At 37.4% G+C, this 21,741-nt stretch overlaps 1 protein-coding gene across 4 annotated transcripts in view; it reads right to left on the bottom strand.

Moving 5' to 3' along the window:
• LOC102692475 (cytosolic carboxypeptidase 4) overlaps positions 1-21,741 on the bottom strand; it is a 180,030-nt gene that overhangs the window by 140,711 nt on the left and 17,578 nt on the right. For all 4 annotated transcript variants that reach the window (XM_015343419.2, XM_015343420.2, XM_015343415.2 and 1 more), the window contains exons 6-8: positions 14,874-14,911; positions 5,774-5,982; positions 3,406-3,574 (exon numbers count right to left, since the gene is read on the bottom strand). In XM_015343419.2, coding sequence (XP_015198905.2) covers positions 3,406-3,574; positions 5,774-5,982; positions 14,874-14,911 — 416 coding nt within the window. The remainder of the gene's footprint in view (positions 1-3,405; positions 3,575-5,773; positions 5,983-14,873; positions 14,912-21,741) is intronic.

Raw genomic sequence — 21,741 nt, 5'->3', positions numbered from 1 at the left:
AAGTAATAAAAGACAGTTTAGCGGAATAATTTCTCTTACGCCCTAGCCACAATTCAGGAAGGGATCACTGCAGTTTACCAGATTACCTTTTTTTAACTTTGAGTTATCTAGATGCAACTAAATAGTGCACATCATCTGCAATCATTTTGATGTACAGTACATTAGGGGTCAACTGATAAATCAATTATTACGTGAAAGTAGAGAGAAATCAAGCCTTGAGAACTCAGCTCTGCATCAATGGGCACTTACTGTGCTAGTAAGTCTTCTGAGCTTTCTGCAGGTCCATTTCCTTCCCTGTTTCCAGGGCTCAAGCATTAGCATGCACTGTTCTGCCAGACGGATAATTTTTCGAGAAATCTTGCTTGTAACGTTATGGCTTGATTCAGCATGTTGTCTGCCAAAACATGCTGGCTCAATGTGCTGGCCTGGGAAACCCACTGGGGAGGCAGAGGGCAAAGCGAAGGTTACATCAAAAAGTTAAAAAAAAATAAATCACAGAAGAAATGCAAATCTTCCTCAGCAAGTCAGAATGATCCATGACAAGCCACACTTCAATCTGCCTCCTGGCGCCAAGGATACGGGGAGAGATTTCAATTTGAAGGGTCATTATTGCACAAGCCCTGCAATCGGTGGAATGTTAGCAGCAGGGATGTTAAAAAGCCCATTGTCCTATAACAGGTGACAGAACTACTGTACATGGAAGCTGTACAAACTCTTGTTGCTGTCAGTTTGCAGCCCTTAAACACAGAGCTCTCTAGTCTGTCAAGAAACCTCCAGATTCAGGCATAGCTACTGTAGCATTTCACAGCTAATTGCACAGGCAAGAAAACTCAGGAAATAACCTAAAGGAACTTTTTGTACTCAGATGGTTCACAGACACATATAATTTATGCAGCAGAAATATATAAATCAATTCTGGCATAAAGATTATGACATTGATTGTGTCGTTACGCCACACAAAAGAATGTAAACTTTAATACTAGATTAGCGCCATTAATTAATTATTGTACTTTGCTTTTGTTTTCATTATACAAAGCACTTTCAGTTTTTAGTTTCAGTATTAACTGTGTATGATGTGCCTCAGATACCAAAAATAGCTTTGCAGGAGTAACATTTCTGTTTGAAGTATGGCTCTGTGCTTTTTACTGTATCCAGGGACCAATAAGGGTATCTTTTTACTCAGCTGATCTAAGACACAGAGAAAAAGGCATCTAGTGCAGATTGCCCAGCAACACTCTTGAAGCTGATGATCATTTTGTAATCTATCAGCTGCTGGCAACTCACAAAAAAAATGGGTCAAAAAGTCTCCTCTCTTGTATAGTCTACAATGAAGGGGGGATTTTCCTTCTGTTTAAATCAATTGATTACTTGTAACAAATTGACCCCAAAAATATACTTTATGGAGGTCCACAGAGCTTTAGTAATTTGCAATGAAACAGCTGAGTAATTAGTTTCTGACTCCAAAAACTATTTTAGGAAATAAGCACATTCTGTTTTCAGTTCTAAAACATATCACCTCCTAATTTCTTGTGACTCTCTGACCTGGTTTCATGGTTGAGCTGATGGTAGCCCTTTGGGTTGACTTTATGATTGCATGCAGGGTTAGAATGCATAAAGTAAATCCTTAAGGGTGCTCCTTTTGTTCAGCACTAAAGATATTACAGTATGTTCCTTTAAAGTATCTGTGTATATTCAGGGTTTATAGTCTCATGAAATCAGCACTAAATAGGTTTATTTTTATTATTTATATATTTAGGGTATTACCTACTTTTATAGAGAAAGATTGTATTTTTGGTTGGAGGGGATAGAAGCGAAACAGTGTTGTTGTTCACTATGATAAAGCACAAGGGACATTCTGCATGCTTGGTTTGTAATACTCAAATATGAGAAGGGAATATGCACAATATATCAACAGTCAACAAGGAAATTACATCGGTACTAGTTTTCTGAGCTCCAGAGAAGCCTACTGCTCACAAGATTCTATAATTCTATTACTAGAGTCAACTTCACATCACAGGGAAGTAAGCTAGACAGCTGACAGAGTGATTAACATCTGCAGACTTTATCACTTTATGTTGCCAGGGTAACTGTGCCAGTGTTGCCCAGAATGACATGCTGATAGTTGTGAAGTAAGACACTTTAATAAACAGATACTGTACGTGTATTTCGGAAACAAAGTAACAACCAGTTAGACCTGCTAGTGCAAGGATTCAATGTTGATTAACTGCCCTGAAAATATTTAAATTGATTAGCTATGGCTTTTTATGCAGCGTGGGTTAGGTCATACCTGTTATGTTTTCCCTGAGGTAAGAAAGTAGATATCCTCGTTTCAAAGTAATCAAACTGAAAATAGAGAGTGCCATTTTATTCTGTGGTAGAGGAACTTTTGTTGACTTGTTGAAATTTAGAAGAAACTTTGTGGTGCTCCTAATGAAAATCGGATTGTTTGAAGTTGTTCTGAGTCTGGGGACTTGCCATCCACATGTGATGACCTTGAATGTTCTCATATTTCTGTCCAGGGCTTTGACACCTCTATAATATTACTTACTGTACATACTCAGCTTATTTATATCTTGTAGGAAATCACTAATCAACACTGTACTAAACAATAGCAGAGTTGTTGAAGAGTTGGATATTTAGCAGGATTATCCAGGAACACTATCAGTGCTTGCTCCTAGCAGAGACTTTTGTATTCAGATATTTCTGGTTTAGAACCCATTGTTGTTTTGCAGCACCTCGGTTTAGTCTTTCATAATATTTGCCTTCATATAAATAGTGATCCTGAAACAAAGAGTTTTCAAGAACCTCTAGGGACTATGCAAAAAGTTTCCTTTTATTCATGAATAGCATCATAAAGGCGTTTTCAAAGTAATCTATTTCAGGAGTTTTTTTTAATATTCAGCTTTTTTAAGCTTTAGAGTTTGGAAAATGAAAGGTCTATAAAATAAACACGTTATACTGCAAGACTCCCAATTCCCAAAACATACTGACCAAAATAATAGAAACCCATGCAGTATAAACTGCTTGAGCAAAAAGTAGCATATGTTTCATAACTGTTCTGAAATATTTCCAATCCAATCCTGTTTCATTCAGTTTAAATCCCTTTCAGGTGAGATGTGAAGGCCATTGGTGTGTGGGATTGCCCTGTATGTTCCTTCACTTTTCAGCAGGATGGTCACGTGGGGATTGCTTTGGCAAAGGACGGTAACTGGAGGTGGTTTCATCTCTTCAGTCTACCCGTGCATTGCCTGACACAGGAGTCTATTCAGTTAACCAGGAATTCCTAATTTACTGGCCAGTCAGTCTTTGACGTAAAGGTTGATGGCCTACAGTATGTAGTGTTGTAGATAAAATGCTCACTAAGCCGTTCTACCTTGGATACGGTGTTGAAGCTCTTTGTCTTACCCTGTGGGCATGGTGCATTGTCGGCACCTGAGGGAGGACTGCCAGGCAGGGGAAAGCTGTAGACACTCTGGTCAGAAGAGAGCGGAAAGGGGCATTTGGGGTAGCACTTCCTCATCAGCTGGGTAGCGGACATCACCAACGATTCCAGAGCCTGATTTGCCAGGCAGGCCTAGAAACAGCAGAAGCACCAGAAACAGCTATATTATCCATCAGAAAATCATCCCTGCAAATTATAGAGCACCATTTAGGACTAGCAACTGGAGGCACTGCACATGGAAATGATAGAAAAGGGAAGACAATGAAAAAAAGTAGGATATACAAAAGAGATGAGGAAGGAGCCAAAGTGCAGTCTGAATGGTAAAAGCAGATTTTCCCATTATAATTGTATCCGTTTTCTGTCATTGTTTAAATGCATGCACAGTGCAATGTGCATCTTACTACACACTACTGCTCAAAACCTTGACAATCCATTTTAATAAAATCAAAATACCAGGGATACAAAACAAAGCACTTAACTTCAATGAAGAATTAAAATGTATTGTTCCTGATTAAGTAACTTAATATAACTTAACTATATATAACTATATATATAGTAACTTAATATAACAGTACACTGTTTTCTTGCTACACTCCATCTTCCTGGCTATTGGACAATTATTATGAAGATTCATTGCCTTTTTATTCTTTTGCAACTCCAGAAAATGTAGTAGACAACAGTAAGCAAAAAAGTCAGTTTAATTTTTCAAGAGTTTTTACCATAAATTGAAATGGCTCATTTTGACTAATACAGCTACAATATGCTGTCTGTTTCAGTTTCCTAACGCTAGTCTATGGGAATAATAATTACTAATAATCTCATCTCAGCAAATATGTAGTGAGCAGAGATACTTTATGATGCACAAAGGATTACTGGCACGGCAGAGCTCACCTTGGTTTCTAAAACAACTTGAGCAGCTCAGCACTGACAAGCACCATAACTTGTGAATGAAAACTCCTTTAACAGATCAGTTATGATTAAATGGTTTATACGTTTTTGTGTGCTTTTACAAGGGTATGCATTCTGTATGTGTGTATTGTGTGCTATATAGGTATAATAATTTTTCTCAAAGTTCTCAAATCTCTAGCTCTCTTGGAAAAAAAAATCAATACCTCTACCCTGGGCTCATGTATCACTTCACCAGCTATCCTCAAAGTCAAGGTAGTGTTAACCTGCTTGTACATCATGGTTTTAGAGCATCATATCATATTGATTTATGCCTGTTAATAAAGTGAGTATATATGGCATCAGGTAGACTATGAGCACATGGAATGAGCAAAAGAAATCACTCTGAGAGTAGAATGTGCCATGTTTGCGTGCATGCTCACTGCAGAGGAAAATTAATTATATAAAACCAAAGGAAAGCACTACATAAATAAAATCAAACATTTCAAGTCAAAATCAAACCAGCAATGAAATAGGTTTACAGTTTACAGTAAATGCTCACAGTTTAAATGATCCATTATACCACTTTCTTGCATTTACTACAGGCACTTCAGTGTCCTCCTGCATATAGCAAACACACAGTGTCACTAGTTTCCTTTAAAATGATAAAATTAAGATGAAACGCAGCAGGTTTACAAAACTTTGGGAGAGAATTCATATCACAATAGTTGAGTCTATACTGCTTTTATGCAATCCTGCACACCATTCAGCACCCTGGACAGCGCTCAGCAGGAAAATTCAGCAGCAGCAAACCCCAGTAGTCAGCCCAATTCGAAGGAAGTGATGAAAACCTGCCAAACACCCTTTGTGAAAGCTAAGCAAGAATTGCAAGTCACTCACTTAAGAACACAGTGGTTAGAGCTCCTCGTATTCTTCATACTGTATAACTCACTAGCACTACAAAGACACGGGCCAGAATGCAGAAAAATTATACATACAGAACATGTGTGACAGAAGATACTATTCAGTCAAGATCTATCCAATATCTATCAGTGTATTTCTGTAAGATCTGTTCATCACAGCTCTCATCTGACATTTCTAAATTTACAAAATAAAATACTTGTATGTCCATGTTTGTGTTTATGAAAAGTGTTTTACTGCACTGCAGGGGGCTGCTGTCTAAAACAGCAAAGAAAGGATTTAATGTTGTGGAATACACAGAGGAAAGGAAAGACTGGGTAAGGGGTGAAAAGGGTGTTTTTAGACTTAATTGAGATTTTCTGTGGATGAGAATGCAACTCCTGAAACAAAACAAAGTCACTTTTGATGGGTGTGGCATAAAATCTTGCAAGAAACTTGGAAGCACAAGAGCACAGTCAAGAGAAACTGCCGTTCATCTGGGCGTGTTAAATGTGACAGGCGCAGTCCCACGAGGGGGCAGTTTACCTGCGTGGTGTGGAAGAGGAGGCGCATGCCCCCCTGCTCCATCAGGGCGCTCCTGCCCATGGGGAGGCTGGTGGCGTGGTGCAGGCAGTGTAGAAGGGCCCGACGGATGGGCACACGCCTGTTGTCCGTGTCCTTCAGGTGCCAGTCTTCGTACAGCTTCAGCAGGGCAGAGATGTAGCCCCTGCCCACAGTGCAGCGGACGTTGGACTCTGGGAGGGAAAAAAGCGACTTGGCTTTATCCTTCCATCTTGCTACTTCTTTCTGCCTCTTTCTTTTTTGGTCTTCTTCATCCCAGACTCATTGGTTTCATCCTTTTCCTTTTTTCATAAGCCCACTGCCTGACTTGAGAAATACATGTACTGTATGTGCAATATCTGCACAAAGAATTACATTAGACTACTTATTGCAGGATTGTTTTAGTCCTACCCAGTTAATCTATTGCGTTCGTGGTGTTGTTTTTTTTTCAACAAAATTGGATATAGGAAGAAACAGAAGTGCTGTAGCAGAGAATTAAACAGATTCCTTTGGAAAATGAAAAACCTCTGCATCTGTACAAGTATGAATCATTCTTATAAATGAGGAAATTTGTCAGAAACAGCCTTCTAAAAATTGAGAAACTTTGGTTATTTGTGTGGATGCAATCCTCATATTTAGACGGAACACCTTAAAAGAGTACCAGGAATTAATTTCTCAAAACCACTGTTGTATGGTATTACTCAACTGACTAGAGCTGAAAAGTTTTTACTTGTAATGACCAAAACTGAAAATGTGCTAGTTTCATTTCTATTAGACTTTTTACATGAAAACTATTATCAAACTTAAAGAATTACACAATAATAGAAGCTTAGTGCCATCTCCAATCTCAAATACAAAATTCCATGCAATTAGTTGTTATGGCAATAATGCATTGGAATGTAAAATAATAGGAAAGAGAACTAAAGATCTCACTGAAGTAATTTCTCCACTTGTTTAGCAATATTCAATTATTGTAGTATTCTTAATTTCCCAATTATTTAATTGCTTTGTTCATGCAAATTGCAGCTATGTGTTGATAATTTTTTTTTAATGGAAAAATAATTTTAAGATAAAAACATGCTGTGATTTCACTGTGTTTTTGTGCTCCTTGATATTATTGTGTATTATCAGGTTCTTTATTAATTAAGAAAAATAACATATGTTTTGTGATTATCTTCAAATCCAGAAGGAGCCTTACATTTTAGTCCTAAATGGATTAAAAATAATTAATTGGAGTGCATAGACCTTTTTTCTTATTATTTTTTAAACCAGGAATGAACTTTGCATCAATTAATATATTAGCAGCATTAGCATAAGAAGAGGTTTTTTTCATTTGCATTGGCCTCCTGTCTGTTTACTCTGTTGTTCTGGGTAAATATGTATTTCATGCAGCTGTATTAGTTATTAATATTTATATGGACAGTGCTGCTTTGTTTCTTTGTGTTATGCTTCACGGTACATTTTATTTAAAAATCTAATGAAAATAGGTGTTCTGCTGGCACAGAAGATAAAAATAAACTAAACACTAATAGCAGGGAGAGAGAGGGGAGAAACATGAGTCCAACATGAAGGGTCTTGTGTTCTTAAAGGCAGGGGCTGGGACCGTCAGAGCACAGACTGCAAAGGAACAAAACAAGGTTTATTCCTCCATGAAAAGTAAAAATAAACAAGTTTTTCACTTTCTTTCTTTCTTTGTACTGTTCAGTGTGGAAGTTACCTCTTCCTTTTGCTTTTGGGAAAAGCTTTTCAAAAACTGAGCCTCTTCCCTATTAAAAAGAATGAAAATAACAGAGATTCTGTAAAATACTTAACACAAAATGAAGCAAAAAAAATCTCTACTGAAGAGTAGTTTTCTGAATCCTTCAGGGTTTGACGGGGACTGTCAAACAAGAATATAAAGATATTTATACCACAGGCACAGAAGTGAAAAATGGACAGTTCTACACCATTGAGGGGTGATACATGTCATTGGGTTTGGTTGAATATGTTGAAAAACCCTGCATTGCATCTGTAACACAATTCTACATTACAGGCTCATTGCATCAACCAGCAGAATAATTAACATTACTGTACCAATGTACTCTGAATTTGAAGCCAAGGTTTGTGAGCAATGGTATTGCAAAGCTGAATGAACTATCATGGAATGCATTACAGCACATCTAGGCAACTGTTTTGTTACTGGAGGAATTATTTGCTTAGCATTGATTAAATCCACATAGCAATTAGAATATGTCCTACAATTCACTGCAATAGCACAGCAGATCATACTTGAATTAACTGCCATACAACTAATATCTAACAGCCTGGCTGAATGTAATGATTAAAATACAAAATGTATGATACAGACATAAAAAGCTGCATTTTGGTAGACTACCTGCTCCAGGGTAAAGTTAGAGAATGGATAAGTTACCTTCTGCAGTTACTGTTGAATGGGTAAAAAGAAGAACAGTGGATTAATATAAATTCCTGTGTAATGTTCCAAATGCCCAACTCACAGTTTCAGAGTCAATTTGACGTGACACTAGACACAACCATAGCTAACCTTCTTCACCTTTTTCATGACAGTGAACAAGTTTTCCTATAAGAACTTTTTGGAGCTGGTGGATGTGAAGTTCATAATGAAAAGTGCAGCCAAACTGTACGATTTTCATCTTTCGTCTTTATTATTTATGAAGCTAAAGCTCGGTCATGCTAAGGAAAGGCCATAGAGCAGTTCATATTTGAAAAACTATGTGCAAATTCAAAGGGCATAATGTTCTAAACATTAGCACTGTTAATGTGTTAACCATGTAACAAGATAAATACACTTTAATCCATAATAAAGACACAGTTGCTCTCAATCTATTGGTTTTGGAAAGACTGAAATTGAAGGAATTTTAGAAACCCCAACCACTCACTTTAGAGACAAAAGATTGCCAGCCAGTCTGCCAAGATAATATGTAAAAGACATCAATTACAGGTTTAGCTAGTTGCTGAAACAGTGCATGCCAGGGACATGAGAAATGTACACAACATGTAACAAATGCTAGAATGCAGCCAAAACTGTGCATCACAGATGAATTAAAGCTGGTTTTAGAGTCCCTGTAGATTCGCAAGCAAAAAAAGACTTGTCCACCACAGGTCAGAATGAGCTGTGTTCAGCCTAGTACGCCTGCTCGTATCACTTTCCCGGTCAGCGTGTTTGTTTATGGCCACGCACACTTTGGGTGCTGGCGTTCATACTCAACAGGACTCACTTTACTCTCAGCTCAGTGCTTGGGGCAGGTGTCTCAGCCAGCCAGGACACAAGCTGAGAATACAGCTTACTGAAATATTAATTAATAATAAAAATGGAACGGATTTCACCTGGAACTCAAGTGGATCAATTTTCAGAAATCAGGCATGAGCTAATACCAAATAAATCCAGTTATAATCAAAAATCATCTGGATCTTGGTTTGTACATTTCTCTGGTTTTTAGATGTTCCGATTGACGCAGGTTATTCACATAATAAATATTCTTTAAAAATGGGGCATTAGAGTTGGTTTAACAATCTCTGTGCCATATTGAAATTAAAAAACCACATAACAATGACTCTTAGATGAGAAATTGGAAAACAGCATACTGTACATGCAGGGCATATTCAAATGTTTTTTTAAATGATTTTCTTTGTAAAATATGTATGAAAATACCTTAAATCATCTAAGGTAACTATATACTGTAGCTACATGAGTCTACAGATCTATATCTTTATTGCCTGCAAAGCAACGACATGATAAACCAGCAGCTCAACAACCATTTCCAGCAGTGTGATTAATAATATTCACAACCCCCACTTCAAAACACCTTTAATTCAAACAATAACAGTATAATTTTCAAAGAACATTTTAAAAGGATAAGACTGAAAAAGATTTAGCAAAATTAGAAGAAAATTGGTTTATCTCATTATTAAGAAAACTAAATACCAGTCATGATTACGTGCCTAACAAAGAAAAGCCTTAAAGAAGCAGTTGCAATACTGTCTCAGGTCATGCTTTTTCATGATTGTTCGTTCCAAATGAAAAGACAATTATAGATATTAAATCCAAGAGCAACACAAGATCATATTTGTGAATGCAGTTAATGTTTGGTGAATTTCAATCGTTTCTGACTCACACTTGACATAAACAGCAATACAGAAGCTGAGAAATAGAAAATAAATTCCTAACCACTTACTATTGTAGTAATATTTTTTTTTTATCAGAAGTGCTAGGATGTTAGGGTTTTAATCAGACTATTGCATAGCAAGGATGCCTCTGAATAAGATTTTTAAAAGAATCCAGACATAAAGATATGCGCAGGCAGAGATACTAAGACTCTATATTACATCAACAGGTTTATAGCCTGTATTTAAACCTGATAGGGCAAATGGGCAAAGCAGAAGCATTCAATCACATGGTCATGCTGCCACCTACAGGCAGATTAACATGCTTTATTATTACAGCCTACCTCTCTGTTTACTACTCACGAATTTATAGCTAAGAGCATTTTTATGCAAGCAGAATTCAACACTAATTTAATTTGTTTTTGCATTGAAAGTACACCGTACTGAAAAATAACAATATGCAAACTAGCCTGAAAGGATGTTGAGTGAATGTTTATTGAACTATTTTACTCTTGCAGTTTTACGGTGCAGTACATTTCATTATCACTTGCAAAACAAAGCAGATGTCATCAAGAGATCTGAGGCTCAGCACCTATTTCACAGAACCATTGTGCAACCAAAGCTACTACTGTGTCATTTTGAACTATTACATCTACATTTTTTTTATTACTTAGTGTATTTTTTTCATCCATAATATAAGTGAAACCTATGGTTTCAATGCAAAGAAACGGGCCAGGCTATTCAGTTCTGATAATGATCAAGCTGGGGGTACACAAATAAGATGGGAATATTTTACAAAAAACTCTTGTTATGCCGTAGAGCTAACCTGTTGCAAAAACACTTTGAGAAAATGTTGTTAAGAGTCGAATTCTGGGGGATATGATGATTGAAACGATGGTGAGAAGACTGAGCCAAGCGCAGTATGTTGTGTGAAGCTTTACAAACCATACAATAATAATAATAATAATTGCTTACACTTATATAGACACTCCACTCAAAGCGCTTTACAGGTAAGGGGGACTCCCCTCCACCACCACCAATGTGCAGCATCCACCTGGATGATGCGACGGCAGCCATAGTGCGCCAGAACGCTCACCACACATCAGCTATCAGTGGGGAGGAGAGCAGAGTAATGTAGCCAAAAATAGAGGGGGATTATTAGGAGGTCATGATTGGTAAGGGCCAATCTCATCCAGGAGAGTTTTACATCTCATCCAAGGGACGGCGTCTGTTTACAATATAGTGTCCCCATCACTATACTGGGGCATTAGGATCCACATAGACTGCAGGGTGAGCACCCCCTGCTGGTCCCACTAACACCTCTTCCAGCAGCAACCTTAGTTTTTCCCAGGAGGTCTCCCATCCAGGTACTGACCAGGCTCACACCTGCTTAGCTTCAGTGGGCTACCAGTTGTGAGTTGCAGGGTGATATGGCTGCTGGTATGTTTCAAGAAATGTTTCAGCCAGGGAGAGCATACCTTTAGAGAAATATTATTTTTACTCACAATGTTCTGAAGTGATCTGTATCCATTACAAACCCTAGTTCCTCCTTACAGTATTTTATAGTCCCCCATTATTAGAATTGCAGTTTTACCACAGTATTTTCCACAAATAACCATGAAGATAATATTGGCTGTTTCTTAACAGGATTTCACAGGGATTCTCATAAAAGCTGAACTGTGGAGGAATCGGTTCTCCGTGAGCACCAGCCTCAGGAGAATATGTGCTTTGTCACCTTTAATTATGATCAGTAATGAGCTCAGGACGAGCATGACAGCTCTGCTGCAGATGGGGAAAGGATGAAAATTACAAGTGAATGACATGGTATAGGACAATGCCAAAGAGAAAAAAGAGAAATTTCCACATTGACATTTGACCCAGGAGGTACTGAGAGTATCCCCATATTAATGGCACAGGTTTCAGTTTCAATCAAGCTTAGGGAACCACTCATGTGGGGAGCATTTAGCTCATTAGAACAGAATGGAATGGTGGAACATCTCAAGGAATTCACAAAACTGAAAAGCAACTCTGCATCTCAACTTCATGAACAGGTTAATCCCCAGAAAAGCTGTACAAGAATCCTTCTACACACAAGATGGGGACCTGGCTTGTATCACCCAAATTTCAAAGGTTATTGAAGGAATCCTAATGATTTTCAAAGACTAATTACGGCTTTTGATTTTGCTACTTGTCAATCCACTCTCACTTAACCTATCCATTAAAGTAACGCTTTCTTTCTGCCACTAAGTAAGTCTGAATGAGACATCTCTCTCTGCGATACAATTTACAGGAAATGTACAATAGGTACACTGGGCAGCATCTTTTAAGATTCTTTAACCTTAAATAAAGCTCCCATTAAGGTGACATGCAGTTTTCACTGCTTGGAGACCTGTCTTCATTATTGTCCTTTCAATTAGTACATCTATCAAAGTCATCAGATCAGAACTCTTCCATATCACCCAAACCAGCAATTCCAGTGATGTATTGACATCACTGCTACCCAGACACCATCTATTTTCACTATGCTGAGACATCGCTTAACTTTGAAACTGTTGTCCTGAGGGATGAGGCACCTAAAGGTCTGCATAAGTCTGTTTTTTCATCAATGTAAAGAATAGTTTTCCTTGGAGGTTTTGCATGCCTGTACTGAACAGGATGAGCCTCGCCTAGCTTCTGAGATTTGACAAGACCAGACTACAAGGCGGAAAACTCTGCTGCTCCTGCTGTTGCATTCAAAAAGGAAGACCAATGCAGCCCTGCTTCCAAGCACTGCATCTATTTTGGGAAGGCGCATATCCATTGGAGTCTATCCCAGAAGCTTAGGGTGCTTGAGTGCATGCTGTAAAAATAGGAGTCTTAGCTGCCTGGTGCTCCACCTGGTATTCCACCTGGGGAGAGGGCTCTCCTGTTGGGAGTCTGCTGTGCTATATTCCTGGAAGAAGAGCATCATGGCCACCACATCAGCCTGCTTTAACACAGTGGACATAAAACTGGTAGTAGTAGTTCAGGTGGGTAACTGCGTCAACATGTGTAGGCTGCAAAGGAACAAGTAATAGGTTTATTCCATGCCGGATAGAGGTGTTAGGGTTAGACTTTCAGAGAGGATACTTAGGGTTAGGTGTCCACACCTGAAGAAGGCTCGATGGCCGAAACATTGTGTTTTCTTTCTTCTCTTTTCAGCATGGAGTAAACCTTTTACTTGTTCCTATAAAACTGGTCATTACATACTTCCTGGCCTCCTGGTATCTGTTCAGGGATCTTCTGATGGATTGCAATGGACTTCCACACCATTCATCCAGTGTCATTATTCTGTTCACAAATCAGGGTTTTGATAATAATAATCTAGCATTATCCTTAACAGGGTCATTGTTACACTTTTACTTACTGTATTTATAGTCCGGATTAGTAAAAATGTATTTGTTACAGAAGGCACATTTCCTAAACAGACTATTCCATTAAAATGTAGTCCTCACTAATTTGAATTTGCATTTGCCACAGACATTATTTGGGCCACACTCCCACAGACTACTAGTAAAGCAGCTGTCTAGTTAAAATTGTGCTTTTAAAATATCTCCTTGCCAGCCATGTGAATACAATTATGCAGATAAATGCTTTGAAGTTGACACAATAATAGCTACTATATTTGAAGCAGGTCTCAGTGGGTCAGAAAGGCAGGTTTTTGTGCATCTCCTTCAGTTTAATTTATTACAATAAATATGGCCTTAGGATTTTTTTTGTTTCTTTGTACTGGTAATGAGTCATACTCCATTATTCAGTATAGAGGGCATTATCAATGTAATTGATATCATTAAAATAATACTGTATAATGCATGTTGCAAACTTAACTAAAGACTGAGGGTTTTAATTAACTTTGTCCTCACCATTCCAATGCATGGACAACAGTAAATACACTTTTCAAGGGTTTTCCATCCTTGATTTGTCCAATCTTTTATGTAAAGGCTTGGTTTAAAAGGCATGCAATACAAAATCAATACCTCCTTGAATTAGTCTGTTCTGTTTGAACCTATGCCCTGTCTTCCTTCTGTCTCCTGAAAAAACAGCTGCTTGTCAGTATAAACATGCCTGGTTATTCATGGTGTTGCATTATTACATAATTTTCTGTGCAAATGTGCATTTTTATAGCAGTGTATAAATACCACACATTGATCCTTCAGCTATATTTCCTTAACTCATGAAGTTAATTAATTGCACTGAAAAAAATCAAATAGTTATGAAATTTACAATCTGCAAAATGTATGTGCTGTTAAAATCTTTGCTGTTATTTTGCTATACTTCTGTACAATCAATAGGTGCACTGCTGATGCAAATGATGCCATTCCTCCTGTCTTTGTTTCCACCTCTAGGAGAATCCTGAAAATGGCTGTACAGTATGCAGCATTCCTCTCCAAGATGCCACTGAGGTACCGAATTGTTCCTTCATAACAGTCATACAGTTTGTGAAAAAGTTATTGTGACACTCTGGTGGAGAATACTGTATACTCTCTAAGTATTAGTGCATAGCACTCTTGCTTATTTTAATTAACAGAGACTGATTCTATAAAATTGTTTGTTATACATTCTTTGAAGCTCTGATAGTCTAAAATGAACTCGAAAGATGTTCCCAGCTATAAAATAAAAAGCCATCATTTGGAGCACAAAGGACTCCTTTCAGTGTAGCTTAGGAACAGGAAAATGTGGAGGTGATTGTCATAACAATTTTGTGATTTACCATGTTAGTTTCAACGCGTTATCCATCTACACATGCAGCAGAAATTACTATGACAAAGTTGCAGAACACTGTAGTCTAATGCATGACTTAGTAAAAGCATAACTTGTTGCAAAATCATGTTTTGTAGTAAAACCATTGTGCATTTTGTTACAAATTGAATATTTTATCCACATTATAATAATTATTATTATTTACTGTATAAATATTTAAAAAAAGAAAAGAATCAGAACTTACTTGAATTTAACAGTGCTGCGAGTGCATCTATTGCTGCCCTGCAAAACAAAATTGATCACAGTTGAACACAAGTATTTATAAAATATATTTCTGATAAAGTACCTAAGTATCTCTTTTTTACTGCTCACAAAAACGCTAGCATTGCATTGGAACTTTTCCAAAAACATTGTCAGCATTCATGCTCAATGCACAACAATATCTCAGTTATGTTCATAGTGCAACATAAAGCATTTTTTAAATAGAAAGATGAAATTATGTGTTTTAAGAATATGTACACTGTATATGCGTGGTTTCTGCATTCAGGTGACTGTTTTTTTTTCATTGTAAAAATGCAGTAGGTCTAAGTTAACAGATTTTTTTCTCATAACTTTAAGCATGAAAAGTTATATCTTCAAAAATTGATATTCCTGCACACAGCTCAGTTGTTGTTTCTCAGGATGGTGCCAGACAGTGTGAATAAAAAGGTGTTCAATTGAAAAAAACACTATTGAAATTCTCTTATGAAATTGAACTTATATAAAGGAATGAAACTTTTATAGGGGTTTTGATGTTTTGAGATACACATAAACAATTCTATCCTTACAGTTTTTTCAGACTCCCCCAATGTCTTACGCATGGTCATTCATATGATCTGATATGGTAAACAAGCGAGTAATCCAGACTGACAATTTGCATATTTTAACACTACAAATGAAGAAAATATTACATTTGACTCATTTGACATACCACAGAGTGCATGCAAAACTGGAATGAGATTTAACAAAGAGAATAAATTGATATATCTTAAATTATCAATATTTTATAACCATGTAGATTGTTGTATAAATAACTATACATTGTACTTTTTAAATGTCTAAAACTAAACAGCTCCTTTTTACAATGTTTTTTTAATTTATTTTTCAGCTTCAAATAGTAATAATAATAATAAAAAACTTTATTTTATATAGCGCCTTTAAAGGTGGCTTCTCAAAGCGCTTTACAGGATGACAATAACAATAAATAAGAAGACTACAACAATAATTAAGAAGATTTCACAAGATAGGACACAATTATAATTACAACAATACAACAATAACAATAGAGGAGACTGTGGAAGGTGGTATTAAGAAGAGCAGAGGAGTGAAGAATGGAACCAGTTAAGTAAAGGCTTTTCTGAAGAAGAAGGTTTTGAGTTTAGATTTGAAGGAGTTTAGAGAAGGTGACTCTCTAATATCCTTGGGCAAAGAGTTCCAGAGCTTAGAGCTTAAATAGTGCATTAAGGAGTTAAAATATTAGAGCATTTTTTCAGGTAAAGTTTGTTTGTAAAAGATCCAGGTTTCTTAGGTACACAGAGAAAATACACAGCCTCCAGCTGTAGAGCAGACATAGGGGAAAAGCAATTTGAATTGGTTTTATTTTTTGATTCACTTTGATTTTGATTAGTGGGAAGATTCTCTTTAGGAATTTGTAGTGATTGTTTCATGACCTAAACCAGGTCATTTAACTTCAGGTGGGTAAAATCCAAAATCCTAATCTATTCAGCATTAAAAAACATTCAGGTTTATAGATATTCCAGCTCTCCAGTTGCATGCTCACAGGAAACGAGCTGATAACAGCTTGGAGACATACCACACAGCATTTTGCAAAAGAAATTCTAATGCCATGTCAGACATTGAACAACAACAATAGAATCAGTAGAATGGCTCTCCCCAGCGATAAAAATGAATTATTGTTGCACACTGACGCAGGGTCATTATACTGTTTCTGTGTTGTTGCTGTGGGTAGTATTATTCTCATCCAGCTCTATGATGCTGCCCACTGCATCAAGTGAGATGACAATCTGCACAGTACCGCTTATCACCAGGAAGAGGCCTGACCACATTACAAGCCCATTAGCGTTCTCTCACACAGAGGCAACCACAGTCTTTCTACATACAGGTTAGCATTTGGACTTGGAGCACCTCTTCCCTGCAGCGTCGGTGAAAAGGCCGACTGACCTGTAGCAGTAACACACCCTCGCCATGGTAAAAGAGTGCACTCCAGAGCTCACACTCCAAAACAAGCACAGTGCAGGAACGGAGACGTGTGCTCCTTTAAACAGGGGCAACAGGCATGAAGCAGCAAACTGTTCTAGTAAAAAAAGCCATTTGGTCTGTCTCTCTGCAAACGTTTCTAAATTTTAAGATTATTCGGTAGCAGTGTTAATTACAGTAACAATGAAGCTACTGCATATGAAGACAATTGATTTATCGTTTTTACACTGAACTCTAACACAGATGCAAATAAAAATGTATAATGAAGTATATCATACATTTTATGTATGCAGATGAATACTGACATTTGTCATATGTGATACAAGAAGTTTATGTACCAATCCTACTTTTACATTCATAATACATGTGAAGCCAGAAACTGTTGCTCCTTTCAGCCAATGTTTAATAGACCATTTAAAAAAATGGAACTGCCATCTTATATGGAATAGGAAGAGCTTATAAGTCATCTAGACCTATTATACTATACTATTATATTATACTGTATATATGACAATTACTGTATGCCCTTACTGTCAACATCTCATTCTTTTAAGAAGTAAGAGGCTGCTCAGACACTGCCTAGACCTACGCCTAATACAAGTTTTTCTAGACATGCTTGAAGTGGATGAATTTTATTCATACAGCTATGCCTTGAGATTACTCAATTGCTCAGCTCGGCTCCTTTTGCTTAAAAATAGTTAAATTGCTAGAATTTCCCAGTGTTATCCAGACATATTTCATCTAGACATCTGGCATAGCTACCAAATGCCAATGTAGACGGATCATTATCATCACTATAAACTGGGGTAAGTCCTTTACTAATGAAACATATGTGTATGTCAGTAGCAGAATGGAGCCTATGAATATTTGCTACAAGAGTTATATACTGTACATCTGAATGAGATCCTGGATTAATAAACTAACTACCATTATGCCAAATGGCCTCCTCTCAATTCTAATGCTATGATATGCTATCTAATGATATGCCTTTATCTAGGCAATGTAAAATAATTTACCTTACCATGAATTAAAAGATGTTTACGTTAAAAGTATAGACAAACCAGAATCTAACTGTGTCATTTACACCATCAGAAAATGTCCTAAGAGAAACTCAAGGCACACTAATCTTTTTGATATAGCTTCAGTACTATTGGGTGCTGATCCATTTGTCTGAATTACAACAGTTTTTCTTCTGCAGACATATTCAGCCAATCTGATTAACGTGAGCTCAAATATGATACGCAATTGACTAAATATATTAGACTGTCTCAAGTTTGATTATGAAAGGAATGAACATAAGATACATGCAAACAGAAATGCCATGCAGCGAGACAGTGTTTATATACTATTTATACTGTGACCTATAAATGAAAATAGATTTTCATTTAGTAGTATTTTGTAATCATGTTGTCTTTAAGATTTGTTTTATTCCAGCAAAGGGAAGTCAATTTATATTAAGTCAGGCATTTCCAGGGATTATAGAAACTACACATCCATCCATTATCCAGAGCCACTTCAGCCTAGGGCATCTCTAAACCTAACACAGCAGACTAGGGGAAAGAGTGGGACCAATTGGGAACAATTTAAAGACATAATCTAACCCAGCTAGCATTTCTCAAAGAAGAGCCCTGGGTTAAAACCCATGTGAACCCAGGCAGGACATGCAAAATCCACACAGAAGGTGCTCAAATCCAGAACTGGACCCCAGATCTGAGAACCGAAGGCAGCAGTGCTACCCCAGAGGCCAGAAACCATAGAGTATTGATCAAAAAGTGGCATATATTGATTGATTAAACTTGACTAACTACCCTTGCTAAGTTTAAAAAACAACAAAAAATATCATTGAAAAAACCTTTTTATTTTACCAGTGCATGTGTTTTCATGTTTTTGGCTAAACTCAGATTCAATGTTGGCACTTACTGTATCACAACATGCTTGTATGGGGAAAAAAACAGCTGTGTAGTTTTTAAAGCACCGTTTAATGGTATTTGGATGGTTTGTCAAAGACCATTAACTAAGTGATAATCATAAACAAACACAAGCACATCTGCCAGCAGAAACTGGAATAAGTCGAACAATACAGTTTAACTGAAGGGGGAGGACAACTGTGAGTCAAACCAACACATCACTAAAGTGCAAGGCAGCTCAAACATTAAGGCACATGTCTGGCCTATATCAACAGTCACTCAGTTCATCCATGAAACTGTGCAAATAATGTCCTCTAATCATTCCCTGGGAATGCAGCAAGAGGTCAAGCATTGCTTAACAGTTTCTCATTCCTAGCTGCCGCTCAAAGCAAGAGATTATCACAATTACAGGATGCGTTTGCTGCTACTTTGCCAAGGGAGATACGAAGAGGAGTGAACCTGACTGGCACAGTATGTCCCTTTGTAATAAACCACTACAGTTGTCAAAGGCTGTAAAGGACACCAGCTGATTCACTGTGCCCCACTGCAGTCAAAGGACTACATGAGAGGAAACTAAGGGGAGGTGTATATAATATCTGAATCATTATAAGAGATCATTACGTCATCACATCAAAAACCATCTACCAACCAACAAGGATTATGGGCCCAATTTGCAAGCCATGCTCTTAAATTTCTAGCCATTGTTATAATAATAATTGCTTACACTCTCTGGACACTTCACTCAAAGCGCTTTGGAGGTAATGTGGACTCCCTCCACCACCACCAGTGTGCAGCCCCACCTGCACTTCAACAGAGTGATGAAGCCAGTTCAGAGATGGGGATTATTAGGACGCCATGATTGGTAAAGGCCAGGGGGAAATTTGGTAAGTATCTGGGGTAACCCCCCCACTCTTTTCAAGAAACACCCTGGGATTTTTAATGACCACAGAGAGTCAGGACCTCAGTTATATGCTTCATCTTTATAGGTCATATGAAATGTCTACATCACTATACTGGGACCCACACAGACCACAGGGTGATTGCCCCCTACTGGCACTACTAACACCTCTTCCAGCAGCAACTTTAGTTTTTCCCCAGGAGGTCTCTAATCCAGGTACTGACCAGGCTCACACCTGCTGAGTTTCAGTGGGCTGCCAATTGGGAGTTGCAAGGAGATGAGATGAGTTGTGAGTTTTATAGAGATGAGATGACTGTTCTCACCCTATGGAAGCAAGTGCCCCGATTGAATTCTGCTGTCTTGGTCATTTTGTTATCCTCTTGCCCATTTTCTGTCTCTTTGGATCCTTTCCAGCATCTCTGCTGGACCCTAATGGGCCAGTCTGCTTGCACCCTGCCCTGCCTGTTGTCCCTTTAATTCCTTTCACTTATGAAACTCCTTTAACTCTTTGTTATTTCTTACATTAGTAAGATTACTAATTGATGTACTGGTATTGTTCTTTATAGTATATTCATCCTAAATAACCTGCTTTCCATTCAATGAACTCTGGAAAATTTACATCTGTATCCACCTGAATGAGTGTGATCCAAGGAGCATGTTTTAATTAAAATCTAATTTAAGACCAGTTTATGCAAATCGTGCAATTTGTGAAGAACAGATAAAAGTCATAATAATTGTCAGTATTTTTTCTTTACAGCTAAATTTCCTAATTTGTCCATTATACATTGTTTGTGTGTCACACTGTAATTGCCTTTACAATAACAAACTGTAGAACAATAATATGACTCAATGCATTCATGGCTCAGATTATATTCAGTATGTAAATGTGTGACTTCAAGAAAGGACTGATAATTTTAGTCATTGTTCCATCACGGATCTCTAACATATGGGGTTTGTAGTACTAGAACAGTAAATGCCCAGAACTTTTGTGCCTCACATTCATTGAGAGTTCAGAAAATCAAAAGATTTCATAGCATGCAGAACTTTTTGGTTGTGGCTGTTCTTGGCTGCTGCATTTTCTTGATCTGAGTCTCTTTGTTTTTTTTTACTATTTGCCTTAAAGACAAAGCATACAGAATTAATATACATACTGTACATCTGAGGCTTTGACATAACAAAAAGGCTTGGCATACGTTCTAATAATAGAATAATAGAACTTTCTAATAGTAAAACTTAAATGCACAACAAAGTGAAAAACCTTTTCTTGAAGACTCTACATACAGTACAAGCATATGTTTTATCATCATTCTTTATTACCATGTTGAATAAAGTTTTTATAGAGATGAGATGCCTGTTCCCACCCTATGGAAGCAAGTGCCCTGATTTAATTCTGAATTCTGCTGTCTTTTTGTTATCCTCTTGCCCATTTCCTGTCTCTTTCCAGCATCTCTGCTGGACCCTAATGGGTCAGTCTGCTTGCACCCTGCCCTGCCTGCTGTCCCTTCCATTTTTTTCACTTATGAAACTCCTTTAACTCTTTGTTATTTCTTACATTTGTAAGATAACCCATTGATTTACTGGTATTGTTCTTTATTTATTTAAATCACGCACTGCTCCTTGTTTCCTTATTTGCTGGTGTGTGGTATTAATTTTGCCTTTAGGGAGGTTTCACACTCATCTTAGTGCAGGCAGCACTTTTCCATTTAATTATTTTCTTGGAGGCATGGATATGTAAACAAAGTAGATAAATAACACTGGACCTTGATTTCAAACAGGTGTGTCCCACTTCTTAACCTCTGAGTTAAACCTGTAGTTAGACACTTGCAGTACTGAACCAGCACAGTATTTGCTGTTAGTTAACAAACGTGCTGTGTCAGAAAAACGACTTCCTTAATGCCAACATTCTTAAAAACCCAGGGCTGTGACATCACAAGAACAGTTGATTAAGCGTGATGAGGTCTGTGACATCAATCACATACAGGTATATAAACACATACATTCTATACTGTACAGTATATCCATGTGTCTGTGGTGGGGTTGCCACTTCACCA

The sequence above is a fragment of the Lepisosteus oculatus genome, chromosome 5 (assembly GCF_040954835.1).
Source record: "Lepisosteus oculatus isolate fLepOcu1 chromosome 5, fLepOcu1.hap2, whole genome shotgun sequence".
Taxonomy (NCBI): Eukaryota; Metazoa; Chordata; class Actinopteri; order Semionotiformes; family Lepisosteidae; genus Lepisosteus; species Lepisosteus oculatus.
The sequence above is the reverse complement of the archived record's forward strand: the minus strand, read 5'-3'. Positions and strand labels throughout refer to the sequence as shown.